The 20,353-nt window shown below is 34.7% G+C and overlaps 2 protein-coding genes and 1 pseudogene across 2 annotated transcripts; all 3 read left to right on the top strand.

Moving 5' to 3' along the window:
* Nucleotides 1-1,026, top strand: eEF1beta (elongation factor 1-beta). The gene is made up of 2 exons (XM_073992607.1): nucleotides 1-297; nucleotides 395-1,026. Exons 1-2 carry the CDS (start codon nucleotides 218-220, stop codon nucleotides 957-959), a joined length of 645 nt encoding a protein of 214 aa, XP_073848708.1. The 5' UTR covers nucleotides 1-217; the 3' UTR covers nucleotides 960-1,026.
* A 2,916-nt stretch (nucleotides 1,027-3,942) lies between these two features.
* Nucleotides 3,943-6,042, top strand: LOC141386933 (glucose 1,6-bisphosphate synthase pseudogene; annotated as a pseudogene).
* Nucleotides 6,043-6,734: 692 nt separating this feature from the next.
* LOC141405831 (lysozyme-like) lies at nucleotides 6,735-18,658 on the top strand. The gene is made up of 3 exons (XM_073990574.1): nucleotides 6,735-6,966; nucleotides 18,074-18,244; nucleotides 18,310-18,658. The coding sequence occupies exons 1-3, from the start codon at nucleotides 6,888-6,890 to the stop codon at nucleotides 18,522-18,524; spliced, it is 465 nt and encodes a 154-aa protein (XP_073846675.1). The 5' UTR covers nucleotides 6,735-6,887; the 3' UTR covers nucleotides 18,525-18,658.
* The last annotated feature ends 1,695 nt before the right edge of the window (nucleotides 18,659-20,353 follow it).

The following is a 20,353-nucleotide window of genomic DNA, read 5'->3' as shown; positions in this document are numbered from 1 at the left end:
AAAGTATCAATATCAAAAGATTACTTCGCACAATTTTGCAAAAATTGAAAGTAACCAAATAATTGCAATAAATTGATAATCGGTTTCGCAAAAATACCCATCCAAGTACATCAATAACTCCACGTTCACGTTCTTTCCGGTTGCAAGCAGGAAGACTTTGGCACGAACCAGATAATTTTTAAGTTTTTATTTATAATTTTTAATAAAATCAACAGAGATGGCTTTCGGTGATGTTAAAACCCCACAAGGTCTTAAGGAATTGAACGATTTCTTGGCCGATAACAGCTACATTAGCGGGTAAGTGTGGTGTCTTGCAACGATTTGTGAGGTTATGAGTGAAAGTAAACGTCGGCATTTTTTGATGACGTTATTTTTCTTCTTTTTGCATTTTCAGTTATGAACCAAGCAAAGCTGATCTTTCTGTGTTCGATGCCTTAGGCAAGGCTCCTTCTGGTGACTTCCCCCATGTTCTCCGTTGGTACAAACACATTGCATCTTTCGATGCTACGGAAAAGGCCGCCTGGGGCGGTTCTCCACTTCCACAAGCTGCCGGTGCCAAGCCCACAGTTGCCGATGATGACGATGTCGATCTATTCGGTTCCGATGATGAAGAAGATGCTGAAGCCGCCAGAATCCGCGAGGAACGTGTTGCTGCTTATGCTGCCAAGAAATCGAAGAAACCCGCCCTTATTGCCAAATCATCTGTCTTGTTGGATGTCAAGCCATGGGATGATGAAACCGACATGAAAGAAATGGAAAAACATGTTCGTACCATTGAAATGGACGGTCTATTGTGGGGTGCCTCCAAATTGGTTCCTGTCGGTTATGGTATCAACAAATTGCAAATTATGTGCGTCATTGAAGATGACAAGGTTTCCATTGATTTGTTGACTGAAAAGATCCAAGAATTCGAAGATTTTGTACAATCTGTTGATATTGCTGCCTTCAACAAAATCTAAGATGTTACTAACAACTGTGGTTTCCAATAAAAATGAGATTTCTTTTATAATTTGAGCATAAAAAATATTTTGTTTTCTTTTTTACTATTTTTGTGCTTCTTTTCAAGCGTATATGTTATGTAATGGGCAAATTTATGATTGATTTTTATAAACATACGAATATGTTGGAGGGTATGCGCTTGTAGTTTTCTAAAGTAGGTCGGGTTAATTTTAAATAAGATGCAACTGGTGGGGTATTGACAAATAATTGCTAAATATCGTCAATATAAGGAGAACTTTATATTGGACAATTTTGAGGCATTTAATGTTGGTGATGATTTCAGAACTCTTATGTGGAAGTTAAGTGCAGTCGCTTTTTTGTTGTACTAGACTGAATTATGTATTTAAATATCAAAACATTTTAAGTTTCTATTGCGAAATAAAACAGACAAATTATTAGTTGGTTGTGTTAATAGGAATGGAGGAATAGATGGTAACAAATGTATGTATCGAATGCCTTGGACAGGTCAATAGTTGCAATTTGTTTCGATTCCAGCACCAGGCCTTGGCGATCATCAGGAAGAGTAGAGTTGATGTTAGTAACATGAAAATATAGAAGGGGGATAAGGGGATAAGGCTGTACGGATTTGTGTTTTTTTTATTGGTTTTATCTTCTATATTCTCAAAATAGAAATACTTAGTCCATTTAAGGATTTTGGACGTTTTTGTCTCCAAATTAATTCCATTTCAATTCTTAAGACCGTTTATATATACCTGGATTTAACCTCCAGAAAGCTAAAATATACATTTTATGATAAAATAACAAATTTTATGACTTAAAAATAGTAGCTTAAAAATATTAAGGACGGGATGCTCAACTACTCCAAAGCAAGGAATGAGTGAGTGGGAAGGATATGAAGCTACTCCAAACAGACTTACTAAGTTTATTTTATTTTATTTATTTACTTAGTAATGCCAAAGCTGAAGACAGCCAAATAATTACATTACAGTAAGTCCATATTTAAATTAGGCAATTTTCCTTGCGGCAATTGTCAGTCTGTTGGAGAGAGAGGTGAGGCATATGGTAACCCTTTGCCCCTCAATACGCTCGCTTACCGACAAACTGGCAATTGCCGCAAGGAAAATTGCCTAATGTAAATATGGACTTAGTTCTACTTCAATTCAATGGAACATACAACATGATTTCAAGCAATTATTAAATGTAAACTTAACACTTTAAGACCAAGAATTTGGTTCCCCAATGTATAAAAAATCCAAACCGAGAAAAAAATGTATATATATTGCTCTGTTCTAGAACCTGCAAGAAGCTACTATTTTTTACTACGATAACAATTTTTCCTTTATGTTATCGGAAAAAAATAGTAAAAATTAGTAGATTCTTGCAGTTCTAGAACAGACCATATGCTAAGAATGATAAGCATACAAAATATATATGTAAATCAACTAAGATAACTACTATAATAAACAGTAAGATAAATAAGTTATAAATTAATAATAAAAATAATAAGTACAAGGTGGCGCAAAAGTAATCTTCCGAACTTTTTTGGCTGTAATTAAAAAAAAAAAATTAAAAACTTTGATTTTTCTTGTGGATTATTTTTATTTGGTCTTTTAATTTTTTTTTTACAACAAGTCGAGAATGTGATATCAGATAAATGGCCGCCGCCACAGTTTATTGTCATTTGAGCCCTTTTTATGGCATTTTACATCACTTTTGCCAAAACTTCCGGCGATAGGTCCTAACATTCTTGGCGGATATTGTCTTTAAGAGCTGAAAGAGTCTGAGGCTTGTTGACATAAACCCGCGACTTCAAAAAGCCCCACAAAAAGAAGTCTGGAGCGCCTCATCACTCATGATTATTTTTGATGAAAAATCATCTTCCTCTTGGTGGTGATTAAGGATGGATTGATCTATGTTAGACGCGATTTGCGGTCAGCGTTTAAGAGCTGATGCACCGTCTGGACTTTGTACGGAAACATCTTCAAATATCGTACCAAAATTCGCTGTAAAGACCGTCAACTGATACCCATTTGCGTGGCATGTCGTCTGGTCTATGTCGAAGGCGCTTCCGTGACATCCTCGGCTACAGCAGCAATATTCTCTGCAGAACGGATACTCAGCGGTCTGCCATGCCTGGCAGCATCTCGTGTTGTGCCAGTCTCTTCGAAGTGAGCGGCTAAACGTCTGCGACGAAATTCACGTTGTGCCAAAGTCACCGACCGATTATTGGTAAAATAAATAGTCACCAATATTCCGCGTTCTGGAGCAGTGTAGCGTAACATTGTTTATCAACGTGTATTTCGCATGTGTTTACTACACAAATGTCAAAACAGAACTGACATTAGGGGCCAATCGCAAAAATTATAGCATTTTCTGTTAGGAGGATTACTTTTGCGCCACCTTGTATTAAAAAAACCTAATTAATAAAAAAACTATACCATTGGGTTTACTCCAAAACAATATACAAAATAAGAATTAATGATTCTTCTCACCATTTCTCCTCATTATTGTACTTTGTCTCTATCTACGGCTCTTAAATCTTCTGCTAAATCTTTTATAAATAACTAGCGGACCCGGCGAACTTCGTCTCGCTATTAAGGAATAAAATTTCATACAAAAACTCAATTTTCGATTTTTCCAATTTTCCGACTTTTCCAGAAAGATTTTCCAAAATATTCTTCCGTAAGACCTTCTCCTCGAAAATACGAATAACTGACAAAAAATTTTACAGAAATCGCCCTAGCCGTTCTCATTTTATGAATTACTATACATTTTTTACACCATTTTTATATATATAGATTTTTTACTTTAATTTCTTTTTTTCAGGTTTTTAATGGCAACGAATTAGGCGCCCTCATCGGCTGGTGGTCTGTACAAAATTACAAAGCTCTACATTCCGATGTAAATTTGGCCGAATGTTACCTACTTGCCAGTACTGTTAGCTAGATATTGCGTTCTATGGGCCAGAAAGATGGTTAATGTATGGGAAACGAAGCCATACAACTGATGAATAAAGGCAAACAAGTGCTATATGCCTTTGAAGAAGCCATCGGTTTTATGTTCTCTACCTCAGTCTTGGATAAAGATGGTGTAAGTGCCGCATCGGAAAAACTTCAAGAAATCTATGAAACATAACCCAGCAAAAAGTTTGCCTCCAAAGAGGCAGTTAAATGATATGTACAAGTGATCTGGAAGTGCATCAAATTATGCATTTTCACTCATGATTTTTACAAGAGCGTGACTACTGAAAGAGGCACTCCATTGCACTGTATTTTTACTGACCCTTTGGCACTGCATTTTAACTGACCCTTTGGCATAGCATTTTAACTAACCCTCTGGCACTGCATTTTAACTGACCCTTTGGCATAGCATTTTAACTAACCCTTTGGGGTAGAATAGGAGGCAGTCCAAAGCACGTGTTTTGATACAGGCATTCTGCGGAAATTGTGCAAGCCATTACAAAATATCCAAGAACAAAAAAAATGCATTTATTATTTGTGTAAAACAAAAATATTAAGAACATTACATTAACACAAATTATGGAAATTCTCCATTGAATTCAATCGCAAACATGCGTGTTTCCTCCGCTCTCCATTTAATCATAGCTGAACTGTTTGTTTCATTTGCTAAATGGGTTGTCTTCCCATCACCAGTTAAGTTTTCGACATGTACTCCAACAGCACTCCATTCGGAAATTTTCTTCTCGTGAGTTACCGGAAAAACGTTCACAAATTAAATATTATTTAGTTTGTATTAACAAATGTTTGGAAATGTTAACACGCTTATCTCTTTTTGTAAAATGTATACCGCTGTCTGTAGAGATGTACAAACTGATTTATGTACATGTAGGGATCTCTAACAACTGCTAATAAAATGTAGCGAACGGAGTGCCTTTTTCACGACTCCGTTTGGACTGCATCCGGATGCTGTTAAATTGTGAGGAATTGGAGTGCCTTTTTCAAGACTCCGCTGAACTGCATCCGGATGTTGTTAAAAAGTGACAAGTGGGTGTGATTCTTTGGATTGCATCCAAATGCAGTTAAAATGTGAGGGCTGGAGTGCCTTTGTCACGACTCCGTTTGAACTGCATTAAAACATGCCGTGACAGAACTAGTCCACATTGTACTACTTCCAATTTATTTTGCTGGGTAAGGTTACCATTGTACCAACTGTTCATATTTGTTTCTGTGACAAAGCGCCTGTAATTAAACGGATATTTGATCGTTTGCGTAATTTCCAAAATTGTCAACCCAACACATATCCAAAATTAATTTTAAGTGGAGAATTTGCCATTGTTTGGACTGCATCCGGATGCTGTTAAATTGTGAGGAATTGGAGTGCCTTTTTCAAGACTCCGCTTAACTGCATCCGGATGTTGTTAAAAAGTGACAAGTGGGTGTGATTCTTTGGATTGCATCCAAATGCAGTTAAAATGTGAGGGCTGGAGTGCCTTTGTCACGACTCCGTTTGAACAGCATCAAAACATGCCGTGACAGAACTAGTCCACATTGCACTACTTCCAATTTATTTTGCTGGGTAAGGTTACCATTGTACCAACTGTTCATATTTTTTTCTGTGACAAAGCGCCTGTAATTAAACGGATATTTGATCGTTTGCGTAATTTCCAAAATGGTCAACCCAACACATATCCAAAATCAATTTTAAGTGGAGAATTTGCCATAGCAAATGTAAGAGATTTGACAACAGGTGTTTATACCTCTCAGGCCGATGGCAAAGCTACACTTCCAGTGTTCCAGTACACAAATGATAACATTTACATTTGAAAATGGTTTGGTAATAAGATTGCGTACAAGTGGTACAGAACCAAAAATCAAATACTATAAATACTATGCCAAAATGTGTGCCAAACCCGAGGAGAAAAATTGGCCAGCCTTGCGCCACACTGGATCGTATAGTTGAGGCTACTGTCGAAGAGTTTCTACAGCCTACCGTTAATGATTTGAAACCCAAAAGCGATTGAAAAAATCAAATCAAATAAAAGTTATTTTAAGTTAGCAGAATTTTATAACCAATCAACTCATATACATACCAACTTTCAACACTACTCAAAGCCAGGATGATCAGAATGGACCACAAGGTCTTCGAGTGGAGTGGTTGCTACCTACAGCAGCTGCGCAACCTATAACCTAAACTAACAAAATTTTAGTTTTACGATACCAATGTTTCTTTGCACTTCTCTGTACATAGATACTATATATAATATGTATGGACATTTTTACTGACAATACGCCTTCCATTGTGTGTATGTTTTTCTCAAATGGCATATTTCTAATGAATTACTTTTAGTTATTTTTTAACTATTTTATGTAACTACTAATTTTCATAAATAGCCCTAAAACCATAGTAACGCACACAGACGATTCTATATTTATTTGTTTATATGTACGTATGTATCTCTTTGCAATGTAGTACCAAATACAAATAAAGGCATTTAATTTATTTAATTGTTTTTTATTCTCAAAAAAATTGATGGGTGGCACAATAAGATACGTTTATTTGGTCCCAAGGACATTGGGCCTTTCGTCTAGCTCCGTATTTTTGGACAGTAACATTTCAGTCTCCAATGCCATTACTTTTGACATTTTTCGTTGAGTGTACATTTCGGGAGAGAACATGAACTCTCAACGAGAATAAAAATTCTCAATGAATGCTTGTTTCTTAAGTCTTTTGTTATAAAGTTGAATATGACGCTTGAAAAAAAGCTTGAGCGAAAAGCTTTTATTTTAACAACTTTAAAGCAATTTAAAAATCTAGGAAAGCGAAAAAATTATTTTAGTTTTAAAGCGTATTTCAAGTGCTAAGGTTCAGAGATTGTAAATTGGAAAGGCGTTGCCGGAATTTTGTTGATACAAAAAGTGTTTAATTATTTAAATAACATATAACGGTTTAATAAACAATAAAACAATATGTCCAATAAAACGTTCTATGCCTTGACTGTGGCTAGTGTGGTGTGTTTGGCAATGTTTGCCATTACTCTTGCCCAAGGTATGTAAATTAACAGCAAAAATATGATGAGCAATATTCTAGGCGACAGAAATGATTCTACCAAATTGATTATAAATTCAAATGTGCTGTACAAAATATTCCAGTTTCTTTTGAAATGTTCTAAGAATCTCTTAAATTTGTTCTTTAATATGATTCAATCGTTTTATTTTTATATTGACAACAAATCAGTTCCATACATTGTGGGTTTTATTTGAAAACAAAACAATTCTTATGAGTAACAATGAAAACTGAACTTGTTTCTGTTTCTTATTCAAATGAATTTCTTTTGTTTATTAGCATCAATTGGTTCTATTAACAATTCAGTGCAAATTAACCGGTGTTTCTGTGGCGTTCTCGTATATCCGCTACATGGAACATTGAGTTTTGTTATTGTTTTTTTCCTACGTCAATATGGTTAGATTCCACATGGCTGTGACGATTCTGAATGAACTTCTGTGTACGACAAATTCATTGTTCATAATTTAATAACAATGGGTGGGAAAATTATAGAACAATAACATTTAATATTTTATGACAAATTTCATATGAAAGATGGATGCCATGGTCCCTAACTATAATTCAAAAGAAACATTATTTATGGAGATGTAGTCTAAACATTACGTACACAAATATCAATATTTCTTTTTTAATTACTCAGCTAGCATTTAACTCTGATTGAATGAATTAAATTGCCTTCAAGACAAATATATGAAAGATAATTATCTAGAAATTATTTAAGTTGTAGTCATGCAACATGAAATCGTATCTGCAATAGAAAATAAATACAAAAAACCCCAAATTGAAACTGATATCAATCGCAAATAAAGCTCTATGTTTCATTTTCGTATGCGATGGGATTTTCCAAATCTAACAAAATAAATAAAAAATTCCAAAAACTTCAATTCTCTGGAAATGTTTCTTTTTTAACAAGAAATATGATAATTAGCAATGTATAACATGAAATACACATGGACATACAAATACCTAACACATAAATACCCAGCAAACCAATCGTACCGACATCTTAACGAAATCGGAAAAAAATTCGGACGATACGTCCGATGTCTGATCAGAAATCGTAACGATATCTTAACGAAAGTTGTATGAAGTGGTTGACATAATTTCGGAACGAAATGTCGGAGCGACATCGTATCGATTTCGATCCGATTTCGTAACGAAATCTGAAGAAAATCCTTGGGAAATTCGGAAAGGAAATTTCTTTCCGACATTCGTTCCGAAATCGGAACGAAATCGGTACAAAATCTGAACTATTTCCGCTCCGAAAAATCGTTTAGAAATCGGAACGAAATCTGAACGACGTTGCTTCCGAAATTGTTCAGACGTGTCGGACATCCGACATTTGGTTTGCTGGGTATTTCTAATAAACATTTCTTATCACAGACTTAGGGGAAAAACTTTGAACAAAAAAAGAAACAACAAAGGTTAAAGAACTTCAAAAAAACAAACAACGACCTAGAAATCATTCATATTTCTTGATTAATAAAATTGTTTGTGGTATTATTGGGTTTGACGTTTTTAAGCTCACGTTTCAAGAATGAATTTGAGAAAAAATAGGTCATTAAAAACAATAACTCAATAATTGTTAAGCTGCTTATGTTAACATGGTGGGATGGAGGGAGGGAAGGAGAGAGGAAACAATTATTATTTAATATTATTAAACACCCACACCTTTGTGTGTGCGTCGCGTCTGCATATAAGCCGTATTAGTATTTTTCAATTGAAATATTAATTTGTATGCAAACAATTGTTAAGTGATTGAAAAAAATGTATTAAGATTTGGTTGACGTGATTTTTTGTTATTAAAACATTTTGCATGCATAACATGTTCCTCGCCAGAAAGAAAAAGAGAAACGAGATCAGCCGTTGTTTTCAAAATGCAGATAAATAAATGACAAATAAAAGAAATTTGTCACCCAACAATTTTTGGTATTCCTTTCACTGAAATTGGCAATAATTTATTGCCCTTCGTGGCAAATAAAAATTACATTTTTGTTGTAAGTAGAGTGAAAAGGAATTTCAAATACCATTAGGTTATTAACCTTCGATAATATTATTAATTTTCATTAAGTTCAATGCTTGTGGACGTCAGAACGTTCAGAACATTCGTTCGTGATAGCGTGTAATAAGTACAAGATGAGTCTTGATATGAATGTTTTTACCGTGTTTTATTTAACATGCATTGGTGTCTGCTTAGTCCAAATCTAGTAACTCATTTTCCACACAGCTGCAGTTGACCAATCGAATCGAAAACTTTGCACACTTTTCAGATTTGGATGACAATACATGAATATGAAACCAAAACCAATATGGGTCCATTTTTACACCCTCAGCATTTATGCTAACGAGGGTATATACACTTTCATACGGGCAAAATGTGCCTCATCGAAATAATGGTTTTAGACCCCAAGTATGTTTGGATGAAATGTGTTTCAGACAATTTGGAGTCGATTTAGCAATGTCCGTCCGTCTGTCTGTCTGGCTTGTGCGCACGATAACTCTCGAACGGATGAACCGATTTGGTCCAAAATTTGGCTTTCGCAATATTTTGTCCAAACTTAGTTTAAGTTCGAAGATGGGTTATATCGGTCCACTCCTTCCGGTACATCCCCCACAAAAGTTCGGAAAATTTGTGCGCACGATAACTCTTGAAGGGAGTAACCGATTTGGTCCATACTTTGCACATCGTGAAATTTCTACCAGCCTTAGATAAGGTTCCAATATGGACTCCTTCGGGTACCTCCCACACAAAATTTCGGAAAAGTTCAGTTTAGGACCTGCTCTCGAATTGCCTTGGTTTTTGTTGTAACAACTTGTATTCACTGTCCCCCATACGAAGGTGCAAGTTTCATCAGGGGCAAGTCCATACTTCCTGCGAAAATAGCCTGAAAGATGCAAACAAACCCCTATGACACCATGTGTAGTGGTTGGAGAGCAAGATAATTCTCGAACGGATATGCCGATTCCGTCCAAAATTTGGCCTTCGTAATATCGTGTCCAAACATAGTTTAAGTTCGAAGATAAGCCATATCGGTCCACTCCTTCAGGTACCTCCCCCACAAAAATTCAAAAATGTTCGGAAATATTGTGCGCACGATAACTCTTGAAGGGAGTGGCCGATTTGGTCCATACTTTACACATCCTAATATATTCATCAGATATAGATCAGGTTCGTATATGGACTCCTCCTTCCGGTACCTCCCACACAAAATTTCGGATAAGTTCACGTTAAGACCTGATATCGAATCACTTTGATTTTTTTTGAAGCAACTTGCATTTGCTGCCTCAATTACGATGGTAAAAGTTTTTTTAGGAGCAAGTCCATACTCCTTGAGCAAACAGCCCGAAGAGTGTAAAAACCCTCTATGGCACTCCCATGGTCTATGTCGGTCCATTGCTTTTAGTACCTCCTCCGCAAAACTTTTGAACTTTAATCCTAATCAACATTTTTGTCGGTTCATACGTCCAAAATTTTGAAACCCCCTAAATACATAAGTTTTTTTGGGAAAAAAGTGTTTCAATTTACACAGGCTGAGGCTATATCTCTGTCGGCAAAGGCGACTGATAATTTTTTACTTGTTTCTTATAGCCACCATATAGCGGTACCACCCGATTTAAAGTATATTAGGGATTCTATTCTTCATTTGGGGTTCCCAATGGCTCAGAAACTTCCTCACCAAAAATGTTGGACATAGGTTAAGGTTTTGGTACAGCCTCCGTATAGCGGTACCACCCGATTTCAGGTATTTTAACGATTTTTTCGATTGGCTGAAACTTGGCATTTGGAGTTCGCAATGATACAGAAAATTCCCCACCAAAAATTATGGACATAAGTTTAGGTTTTGGTATAGCACTTATATAACGGTTTATCAACATTTTCTGCCTAAATTGGCTATAATTTTGTTATGAGGTTCTCAGTGGTCAAAAAGTTTAATAACTGAAAAAAATAAAAAAAAAATTATTAAAAAAAATTAAGTTACAGTGATTTATTTTTAAATTCACTTAAAACTAGAAAATAATTTTTCATGATGGAATCTCTCAAAAAAACGCTTGCATTTGAATTTAAAATTTAGAGATTCCACCATGAAAAAATAATTTCTACACCATTTTCACATGTAATTCGAAGAATTTCGTTTGTAATTTGGTTATTTCATTTGAAATTCGAAACATTTCACTTGTAACTTTAGAATTCCAATTGAATTTCGAATTATTTCATTTGTAATTTGAGAATTCCAATCGAATTTCGAATTATTTCATTTGTAATTTGAATTTTTTCATTTGTTATTCGAATTATTTCATTTGTAATTCGAATTATTTCATTTGTAATTTGAATTTTTCTATTTGTAAATCGAAGTTTTTCATTTGGAATTTCAAATTGAAATTACAAATGGAAAACTTTGAATTACAAATGAAATAATTCGAATTACAAATGAACAAATTCAAATTACAAATGAACCAATTCAAATTACAAATGGAATTCTCAAATTACAAATGAAATAATTCGAAATTCAATTGGAATTCTCAAGCTACAAGTGAAATGTTTCGAATTTCAAATGAAATAACAAAATTACAAACGAAATTCTTCGAATTACATGTGAAAATGGTGTAGAAATTATTTTTTCATGGTGGAATCTCTAAATTTTTAATTCAAATGGAATTCTCAAATTACAAATGAAATCATTCAAATTCCAAATGAAATCCTTAAATTTTAAATGAAATAATTCGAAATTCAATGGGAATTCTCAAATTACAATTGAAATGTTTCGAATTACAACTGAAATTATTCGAATTACATGTGAAAATGGTGTAGTTTAAGTGCATTTTTAAATAAATCACTGTAACTTAATTTTTTTTAAAATATTATTTTATATCTTCCTATAGAGAGGTCAAAACCCAATAAATAAACTATAAAAAATAAAAAAAAAAAAAACGTAAAAAAATGTTGACTTTTTAAATATGTTCAACATTATAAAATACTCCTTGGGGTTTATAAAAACTCATTTACTTAAAAAAATTTCCATTTGTGTAAAAAATGCTACAATTCATTGGAATTTTTACCCATGTAATTTAATAAAGTGTTAAACGGAAGGAACGGGACGGATACAAAAGTATATATGGACTGAAAGAGGACACTTTCAGACGTCTTTCAGCGAAAACGAAACATTGTTCCATGTTGTTTCGTAAAAGTTATAGTCCACTAAAGTTGGAATTTCACTTAAATTTAGTACTTGAAGATAAATAAAATCACTCACTACGTGCACGCTACGGTAATTTATTAAAACGTCTGTTAAAGGCGACAATCCTACCTACCTAAAAAAACAATGAACAGAATATCTGTTATAGTTTCCGAGAAATAGCTATTTCTTTCTCAAGAAATTTGCAAAAATTACGTTCTTTCCAAAATTGGAATAAAGTGTCGTTTTTAGTATTACGCCACGCCTACACCTTCCAATATTTTGACCTAATTTTTTGGGTTTCTTAGTTTCATTATGATTACTATCGATGGTATTTGATAAAATTAACAATCGGTGACGACAAAAATGTGGGTTTTTGCCAAGCAAATCGAATTCTGAACCATTGTGCGACGTGCCGTTCGAACTCGGCGATAAGAGGAGGTCCCATATAATCGATTTCTGAACCATTGTGCAACCTGCCGCCCGAACTCGGCGATAAGAGGAGGTCCCATATAACTGAGAAAATATAAATTCGAAATTTCGAGTATGGCAAGAAGCTGTTGTCTGTTGCATTTTAGCCTTTGATGTTCAGCTACCATTATATCAGACACTACAAGATTTGTCTGATTCCTGTTCTAGCCGGTTTAAATCTTGTGATGTTTACAAACATGGATGTCATTCCATATACGCTCTCTTTGGTTTGTTGTTACCAAAGTTAATTTTCTCTCTCTCTCTCTCTCTCTCTCTTTGCTTATATTTTATGGAGCAACAATATGTCAAAGTTTCTAAAAGTTTTCACAACTTTTGCACATTTTTCCCAAAATAAAAGCGTAATATTACAAAGTGCCCACTTCTGTTTAGAAACTTTTTACAAGGAAAATTTGGTCGAGTAAAAATTAGCAACATGATTGCTGGCTTCTAATTGGTTGATTCGTTTCTTACACATTAACCCTTCGTTGGACACCAATATTGTTTGTCATATTCGTAACACATGAGTCTGGCCAGACCCATATAATTATTTATATATTTTTTAGTAAAGTTAATTAACATTTTCATATAAAAAGTTGTAGAATATGTTTAAAGGACCCTAATCTTTAATAAATAATCCATATTTGTCAAAAAATATGACGAACAACTATAAATTTAAATGACATTATCAAGTTAGTAAAACAGGACATATGCCTACGAAGTAAAAAATTCATAGTTTTCTTGTCCCTATGATCGAAAATCCTATTTATATTTCATTTTGAAGCACTATATTTTAGTTTTGGCCTATTATTCAGAATGAAGAATGTCTATTTTATAACTTTACAGCTTATTGCAGTGCAATAACGATGATATCAAGAGGTAAATAAAGACATATATCCTAAGGATTTTCTTATAATTCATGTGGAGAATCCTATATTTGGACCAATCCACCCCACAAAAAGATCAGAAAAGCTAAGTAATGGGTTTTATTATTCCAGTTATGTGTATAATTGTCTAGAATACAAGTGTAATCCTATTTGCAAGGGATTTTTTAGGTTGTGGTACATTCACTGATTCCAAACCCATATCCTGCTTTTGCGACTTTTTATGTGCAATTTTGAAGACATGGTAGGGTGAAATGCGACAAGTTTCATAAAAGGGTAAAAATCAAATTTTAAGAAAAATTTCGGAAAATTTCTATAAAAAATGGATGGGGTCTGACCAGACTCATGTGTTACGAATGTGATATGTATGTCAAAAAACCCTTGTAGCTCCTTTTCTGTTGATCCTTTTGACTTCATGTTTTCTTCATTTGAAAGGTAAGAAAATTTCATGAAGCTACCTGGAATCTCAGGTTCATAGCTTAATCGTAACCCAGTTTAAAATGCAAAATAAAATGAAAAAGGCCTGGCCAGACTCTGGTGTCCAACGGAGGGTTAATCCTATAGGCGTTTCAAATAATAGAAGAACCTCTAAACAGGTATTCTAACGATAGAAGACCTCCTAAAAAGTGTTCATTTGATAGAATAACCTACTGAGGGGATCTTCTATTGACTGAAGACCTTCGATACATAGAAGGCCTCCTATTCGGGTCTTCTGGTAATAGAAGAACTCATAATGTGATCGCCTGAGGATAGAAGCCTTTCAAATGGGGTCTTTTAATTATAGAAATCCTCCTAAGACCCCCTAATGATATAAGAACTCCTAAAGTGGTATTCTAATAATAAAACAAGTGAAAAAGTATCAGTCGGCTTTGCCGACAGAGATATACCCCTGTGTATATTGAAATAATTTGTTCCCAAAATACGTATGTATTTAGGGGGTTTTAAAAATGTTGGGCGTTTGAACCGACAAAAATGTTGATTAGGATTAAAAATCAAAAGTTTTGCGGAGGAGATACTAAAAGGAATGGATCGACATTGACCGTTATGGAAGTGAATCTCCAGCCACAACATATGGAGCCATAGGGGGTTTTTACACTCTTCGGGCTGTTTGCTCAAGAAGTATGGACTTGCCCCTGAAAAAACTTTTACCGTCGTAATGGAGGCAGCGAATGCAAGTTGCTTCAACAGAAATCAAAGTGATTCGATATCAGGTCTTAAAGTGAACTTATCCGAAATTTTGTGTGGGAGGTACCGGATGGAGTGGACAAATATAGTCTATATTTGAACCTGATCTATATCTGGTAGATATATTAGGATTTGTAAAGTATGGTCCAATTCGGCGACTCCCTTCAAGAGTTACCGTACGAACAATTTTTCCGAACATTTTTGAACTTTTGTGGGGGAGGTACCTGTAGGAGTGGACCGATATGGCTTATCTTCGAACTTAAACTATGTTTGGACAAAATATTACTAAGGCCAAATGTTGTACCGAATCGGCAGATCCGTTCGAGACTTATCTTGCGCTCCAACCACCTCACACGGTGTCATAGGGGTTTTTTTTGCAACTTTCAGGCTATTTTCTTGAGAAGTATGGACATGCCCCTGATGAAACTTGTGCTGTCGTATTGAGGGCAATGAATACAAGTTGTTGCAACAAAAATCAAAGCGATTCGTGAGCAGGTCCCAATCTGAACTTATCCGAAATTTTGTGTGGGAGGTACCAGATGGAGTGGACAAATATAGTCCATATTTGAACCTGATCTATATCTGGTAGATATATTAGGATGTGTAAAGTATAGACCAATTCGACCACTCCCTTCAAGATTTATCGTGGGCACAAATTTTCCGCACATTTTCGAACTTTTGTGGGGGAGGTACCGGAAGGAGTGGACCGATATAGCCCATCTTCGAACTTAAACTAAGTTTGGGAAAAATATTACGGAAGCCAAATTTTCGACCGAATCGGTTAATCCATTCGAGAGTTATCGTGCGCTCCAGCAAGCCAGACAGACAGACGGACGGACATTGCTCAATCTACTCCAAATTGTCTGAAACACATTTCGTCCAAACATACATGGGGTCTAAAACCATTATTTCAATGAGGCACGTTTTGCCCGTATGAAAGTGTATATACCCTCGTTAGCATAAATGCTGAGGGTATAAAAACCCTTCTAAGGGGACTTTCTATTGATAGAAGACCTTCTTGAGGAGTCTTCTATAGACAGAAGGATTCCTTTTGGCGCTTCTGTTAATAGAACTCATAATGGGATCACCTAAGGATAGAAGGCTTCATAGTGGGGTCTTTTAATGATGGAAAACCTCCAAAGGGAGTTTTATATTGATAGGGAGGTCCTATAGGAAGTCTCCTTCCTAATGATAGAAAATCTTCTAAGCGGTTCTTCTATTGATAGAAGATCTCCTAAACGGCTCATTACTCTATCATTTTCATCCATTTGTTTCGATCAAATATGCACGACGAACACTAAAGGTTTTTGATCCTTATTTGTTAGCTTTTGAAAAAGCCATCCCCATGTCCAATTCAAGATTAAAACAAATTCTTAGAACCCTATAAATGCTTATTTTCAGTTGTAGTATATGTTATCACACAATCAGTCTCATCGATAAATACCAAATTTGCACTTTTTAATGTTTAATAATCAGCTTCCTAGTAAGCTTCCTTTACATGTAATGTAAATTACATTTAACTTCTTTGAAGGTCAATAAAAAAATTCATAATTCACTGGAAATGCAGTATGACCACTTGGCATGCCTCTTGAAAAACTGTTCAAGTTTTATGCACTTCCATTGTCTAGGGTTTTTTTTCTTCCGAGTAATAATCTTCCACTTGAAAGGTGGAAGAAGGAACATAAACAAAATAAGCTATAGAATACACTTAAATTACTAGCATCCGCAGTCAGGTTTTGGAAAAGTTGCTAAACTTGTTGCTGCTTATCATGCAAATTGAAGTTAACAGCATAGCGTACACAGCAGCTCAGAGAAGATTCACATACTTCAGATTCGTTGGTTGTTGTTGCCATTTAAATTGAAGCTAACAACATAACGCTGAAGATTCATACATCAGTCTACTAGCCAGCCGGCAAATAAGAGTAATAATGACCAGTTAATACTTTAAGGTTCAGGGGCGTTCATTATCAACTAAAGTAATGAATTAAATTTAAAAAAGATACTTAATAAAGTAAAAGGAAGTATAGAAACCATTGTAACAGAAGCAAGCTTTAATTTTAGAATCCAGTGTCGTTAAAAATAGCCACTCTGTCTAGAATTTTTCAAAGCTAGAACACAATCAATTCTGTTGTAATCTTTAAATCTGACAGGAAGTTGTCATTGTTTGTTTAAATGAATGTTGTTGGAAGTGATATGTGTCCTCTGTTTACTTAGATTAGAGAGGTCAATAATGAGAAGAGCAAGGCATAGCAATTCGATTAGCTTCATGATTAATTACATGCGGGTTTATTCAAATTGACATCGATAATTGTTTTGTGTGGTTTTTGTATTGCATTCAAGTTTTAGCAAAATTCAATAACTACCGTTAAATAGATGCAACGTATTTGAATATGAATGTAATTTGACATAAAATATACAAGGGGGATGACGGTAGTTGTTTTCAAATAAACTAGGCTCAATAATTAATTAGTTAATTTCCCCTGTATTTAAAACCAAGTCCTCTAGCGTAAAATAATGTCTTAACAAACTGCTTCGTATATAAAAATAGAATGATGTCTAAATAATGAATTGGGATTTAATATCAATTTTAAAAACAACAATCTTAAAAAAATCCATTGACCTCACCCAAAGTGCTGCATTACGGTTTGCAATCTTATAGTACGGTTACACTAGAGTTTTTTGCCGGGTAAACCCACTTCGAGAGGATTTATTTGACGTTTGCTCTATGGAATTGACATTTGAAATCCAAACCCACTGGGTTAATCCGGTTTAGTGTAACCGGGGTATTAATCATATTTACTTAATCTTTAAAATCTTATCAAAATAAACAAACAAACCAATTGTAAATTAAATTCGAAATTTATGGACTTAAAATGTTGCCTTTGATTGGAGACATTTATTTACGAATTTATTAAAACAATAAATATCATATTTTTATTCACTGTTCTAAAGATTTGACACATATTGTTTTAAAATAGCAATAACAACAAAAAAACTTGAATTCGAGATTCTCAGAATATTCAAATCAAATACCTTTGGCTGACATATGGGAAGATTTAGAAAATCCAAAGAAAAAACGCAAATAGAATTTAGGTCACAAAAACGCTGATAACATTTGAACAAGATGATGCTGTTGCGGTTGAGCTGCTGCTTGTTTCGTAAATCGTGTCAATCAGTCATAACAAAAATTCCTAGAGAAATATTCATATAATTTATTCACTATATAATTGCAATAAATTTCTAGTGTGTGTATTATTTTATTAGCTAATTGTTAATAAGTTTCTATTATGTTATCAACAAACTTGATTTGAAAACAAAAATACATACATATTGGCATTAAAATATTCAATTGTGTTTTGTTTTTATTCTTTTTTTTAGAAAAACCTGTAACAGACATTTGTTTGGGTTGCATATGTGAGGCATCATCGGGCTGTAATCAAACAAATTATTGTGCTGGTGGTGTTTGTGGCTTGTTCCGTATTACCTGGGCCTACTGGGCCGATGGTGGTAAGCTGACCATTAATGGTGAACCTGCTGAATCGGAGACTGGTAAGTTGGTGATTTTCCCAATGTTTATTTTAGGTGAAAATAATGAAATCTTTTCTTTTTAACAGCTTATGCCAATTGTGTCAATGACCCCTACTGTGCCGCCAACACCATTCAAAACTATATGCTCAAGTATGGTCAAGATTGTAACAAGGATGGTGTTGTCAACTGTTTCGATTATGCTGCCATTCACAAGCTGGGCGGTTATGGTTGTGCCGGTGATTTGCCTCATAAATATGCCACCGATTTGGAACTCTGTTTGAAATCGTATGGTGCTAACTAAGAAAGTGATAATTAGAATTTAATTTGAAAACTTCGCCATTCATTAAAATATTTTTGATAATATGTATTTTAAGTTTTTTTTTTGTATCGACGATAATTTAATAAATCAGTAAACTTATGCCTTAAATATTTAAAGAGAAATGCTTCTTAAATTATTGGCCTACTTATATATCTATCAGTCAAGAAATCAACCAGAACAGGCCGAAACAGACCGAACAGTAGTGATTTCTACTGATAATAATAACTGATTTAATACAGTTCATTCATCAGAGGAATATGAAAATAAGATTATTCATATAACATAAGGGATTGATACATTAGAGTAAAATCGAAAGGCCAAAATCAGTTCGGTACAACGAATCAATGGAAACATGAGGATGATTTCTCAGTAATAACATGCATGTCAGAAAATGATCAATACCACAACAGCATTATACTCCATATTAACCTACATATATACCTATGAGTCAAGAAATTAACCACAATAGGCCGTGGGAACTAACAGTCGTGATTTCTTCTTCTCTATATAATTGTTCCACAAACATCCCGAAAGGGACAAGGAAAGCTTCTCTCATATTAGATCGATGATATGAGACCTACTGTTTATCGCCGAGTCCGAACGGCGTGTCTTACGACATCACTTGTAGAGACGTTTTACATGACTGAAATACTCAGGAAATGTCGCTAAAATTACTGAGGGTATTTTGCCACGGGTGAAAATTTGATGTTGTCTGGCCTGGGAATCGCACCGCAGACCTATTGAGTGCAAGGCGGGTGTGCATACCACTGCACCTCGTATCTATGCCATATCCTGTATCAATGCCATACAGTTCACCACGTGAACGGATGATTTGAAGGTCTCAGAAGGTCAGATGGTGTCCTGAACAAATCAAAAGATTTCGATATACCGAATTTTTCCGATTTTTCATAGAGAATCCTAATGGATTACAGTGGTAGTAGCCGAGAAAATGTCATATCGAGGCCTTAATTCCTCAACCTCGTATCTTAGAAAAATGCGATTTTGACTTTTTCATATCAAACGATTGCTATTTTTGTGTTTTATTACTGCAACCACTTATTATCTCAATATGTTGTCGCAGTTCTCCAAATATTAATTAAATATATAAACTCGTATCTTAATACCTGAGCAATGATGTCCGACTGACAATCAATTCCCGAGGCGAAATGGCGGAAGCTAGGATCTTGAAATTTTGGGTGAGAGTTAGTCATGGGGCGTAGGTGGTTGATTTGGCTGGGTTTTTGAAAATTACGAAAAAAATACGAAAATTACTGGCAATCAAAGTCGAGGCGAAACGGAGAAATCTACAATCTTCAAATTCTGGGTGAGGGTTTCTATTGAAGGGTAGGTGTGTTCGTAAGAGAAACGTACTAAAATGCACACTAATTGTACCTTTCGTATTAGGCGAAAGAGTAGGGCTAGAATTCTGAGCGGAAAATTGGAACATGGGCGGAGTGCAAGATAGTCGTTTTAAAGGGTTCTTGGAAATTCGAACAATAAGTTTACGACAAGTTCTAAATGATACTAAAAGGGTACGATTAGGTATTCTCTGAACGGATAAAGTTAAAATCTGCAAATTTGATATGCAGATTTTGTTTGTTTGGAGGTTATTCGGAAGTGTGTACAAATATATACGAAAAGTACTAAATACCGAATAAAAGTGGAATAAATACATACATATATACATATGTTTCCACAATACCCCCGAAGGGACAATGAGTGTACGCAAATTAATATTATCTTAATAATGTAGGACCTACTTCTTTTCTCCGAGCTCGAATGGCGTGTCTTACGACACCACTTTTTAGTGA

The sequence above is a fragment of the Musca autumnalis genome, unplaced genomic scaffold, assembly GCF_047663935.1.
Source record: "Musca autumnalis isolate F117 unplaced genomic scaffold, ASM4766393v1 scaffold_5, whole genome shotgun sequence".
Taxonomy (NCBI): Eukaryota; Metazoa; Arthropoda; class Insecta; order Diptera; family Muscidae; genus Musca; species Musca autumnalis.
The sequence above is the reverse complement of the archived record's forward strand: the minus strand, read 5'-3'. Positions and strand labels throughout refer to the sequence as shown.

Bases quoted from the DNA above. Each gene is read 5' to 3' on its own strand.
- eEF1beta (XM_073992607.1), top strand. From the start codon at position 218: ATGGCTTTCGGTGATGTTAAAACCCCACAAGGTCTTAAGGAATTGAAC. The intron at 298-394 runs GTAAGTGTGGTG...TTGCATTTTCAG, and splicing joins GATAACAGCTACATTAGCGG to TTATGAACCAAGCAAAGCTG.
- LOC141405831 (XM_073990574.1), top strand. From the start codon at position 6,888: ATGTCCAATAAAACGTTCTATGCCTTGACTGTGGCTAGTGTGGTGTGT. The intron at 6,967-18,073 runs GTATGTAAATTA...TCTTTTTTTTAG, and splicing joins TGCCATTACTCTTGCCCAAG to AAAAACCTGTAACAGACATT. The intron at 18,245-18,309 runs GTAAGTTGGTGA...TCTTTTTAACAG, and splicing joins ACCTGCTGAATCGGAGACTG to CTTATGCCAATTGTGTCAAT.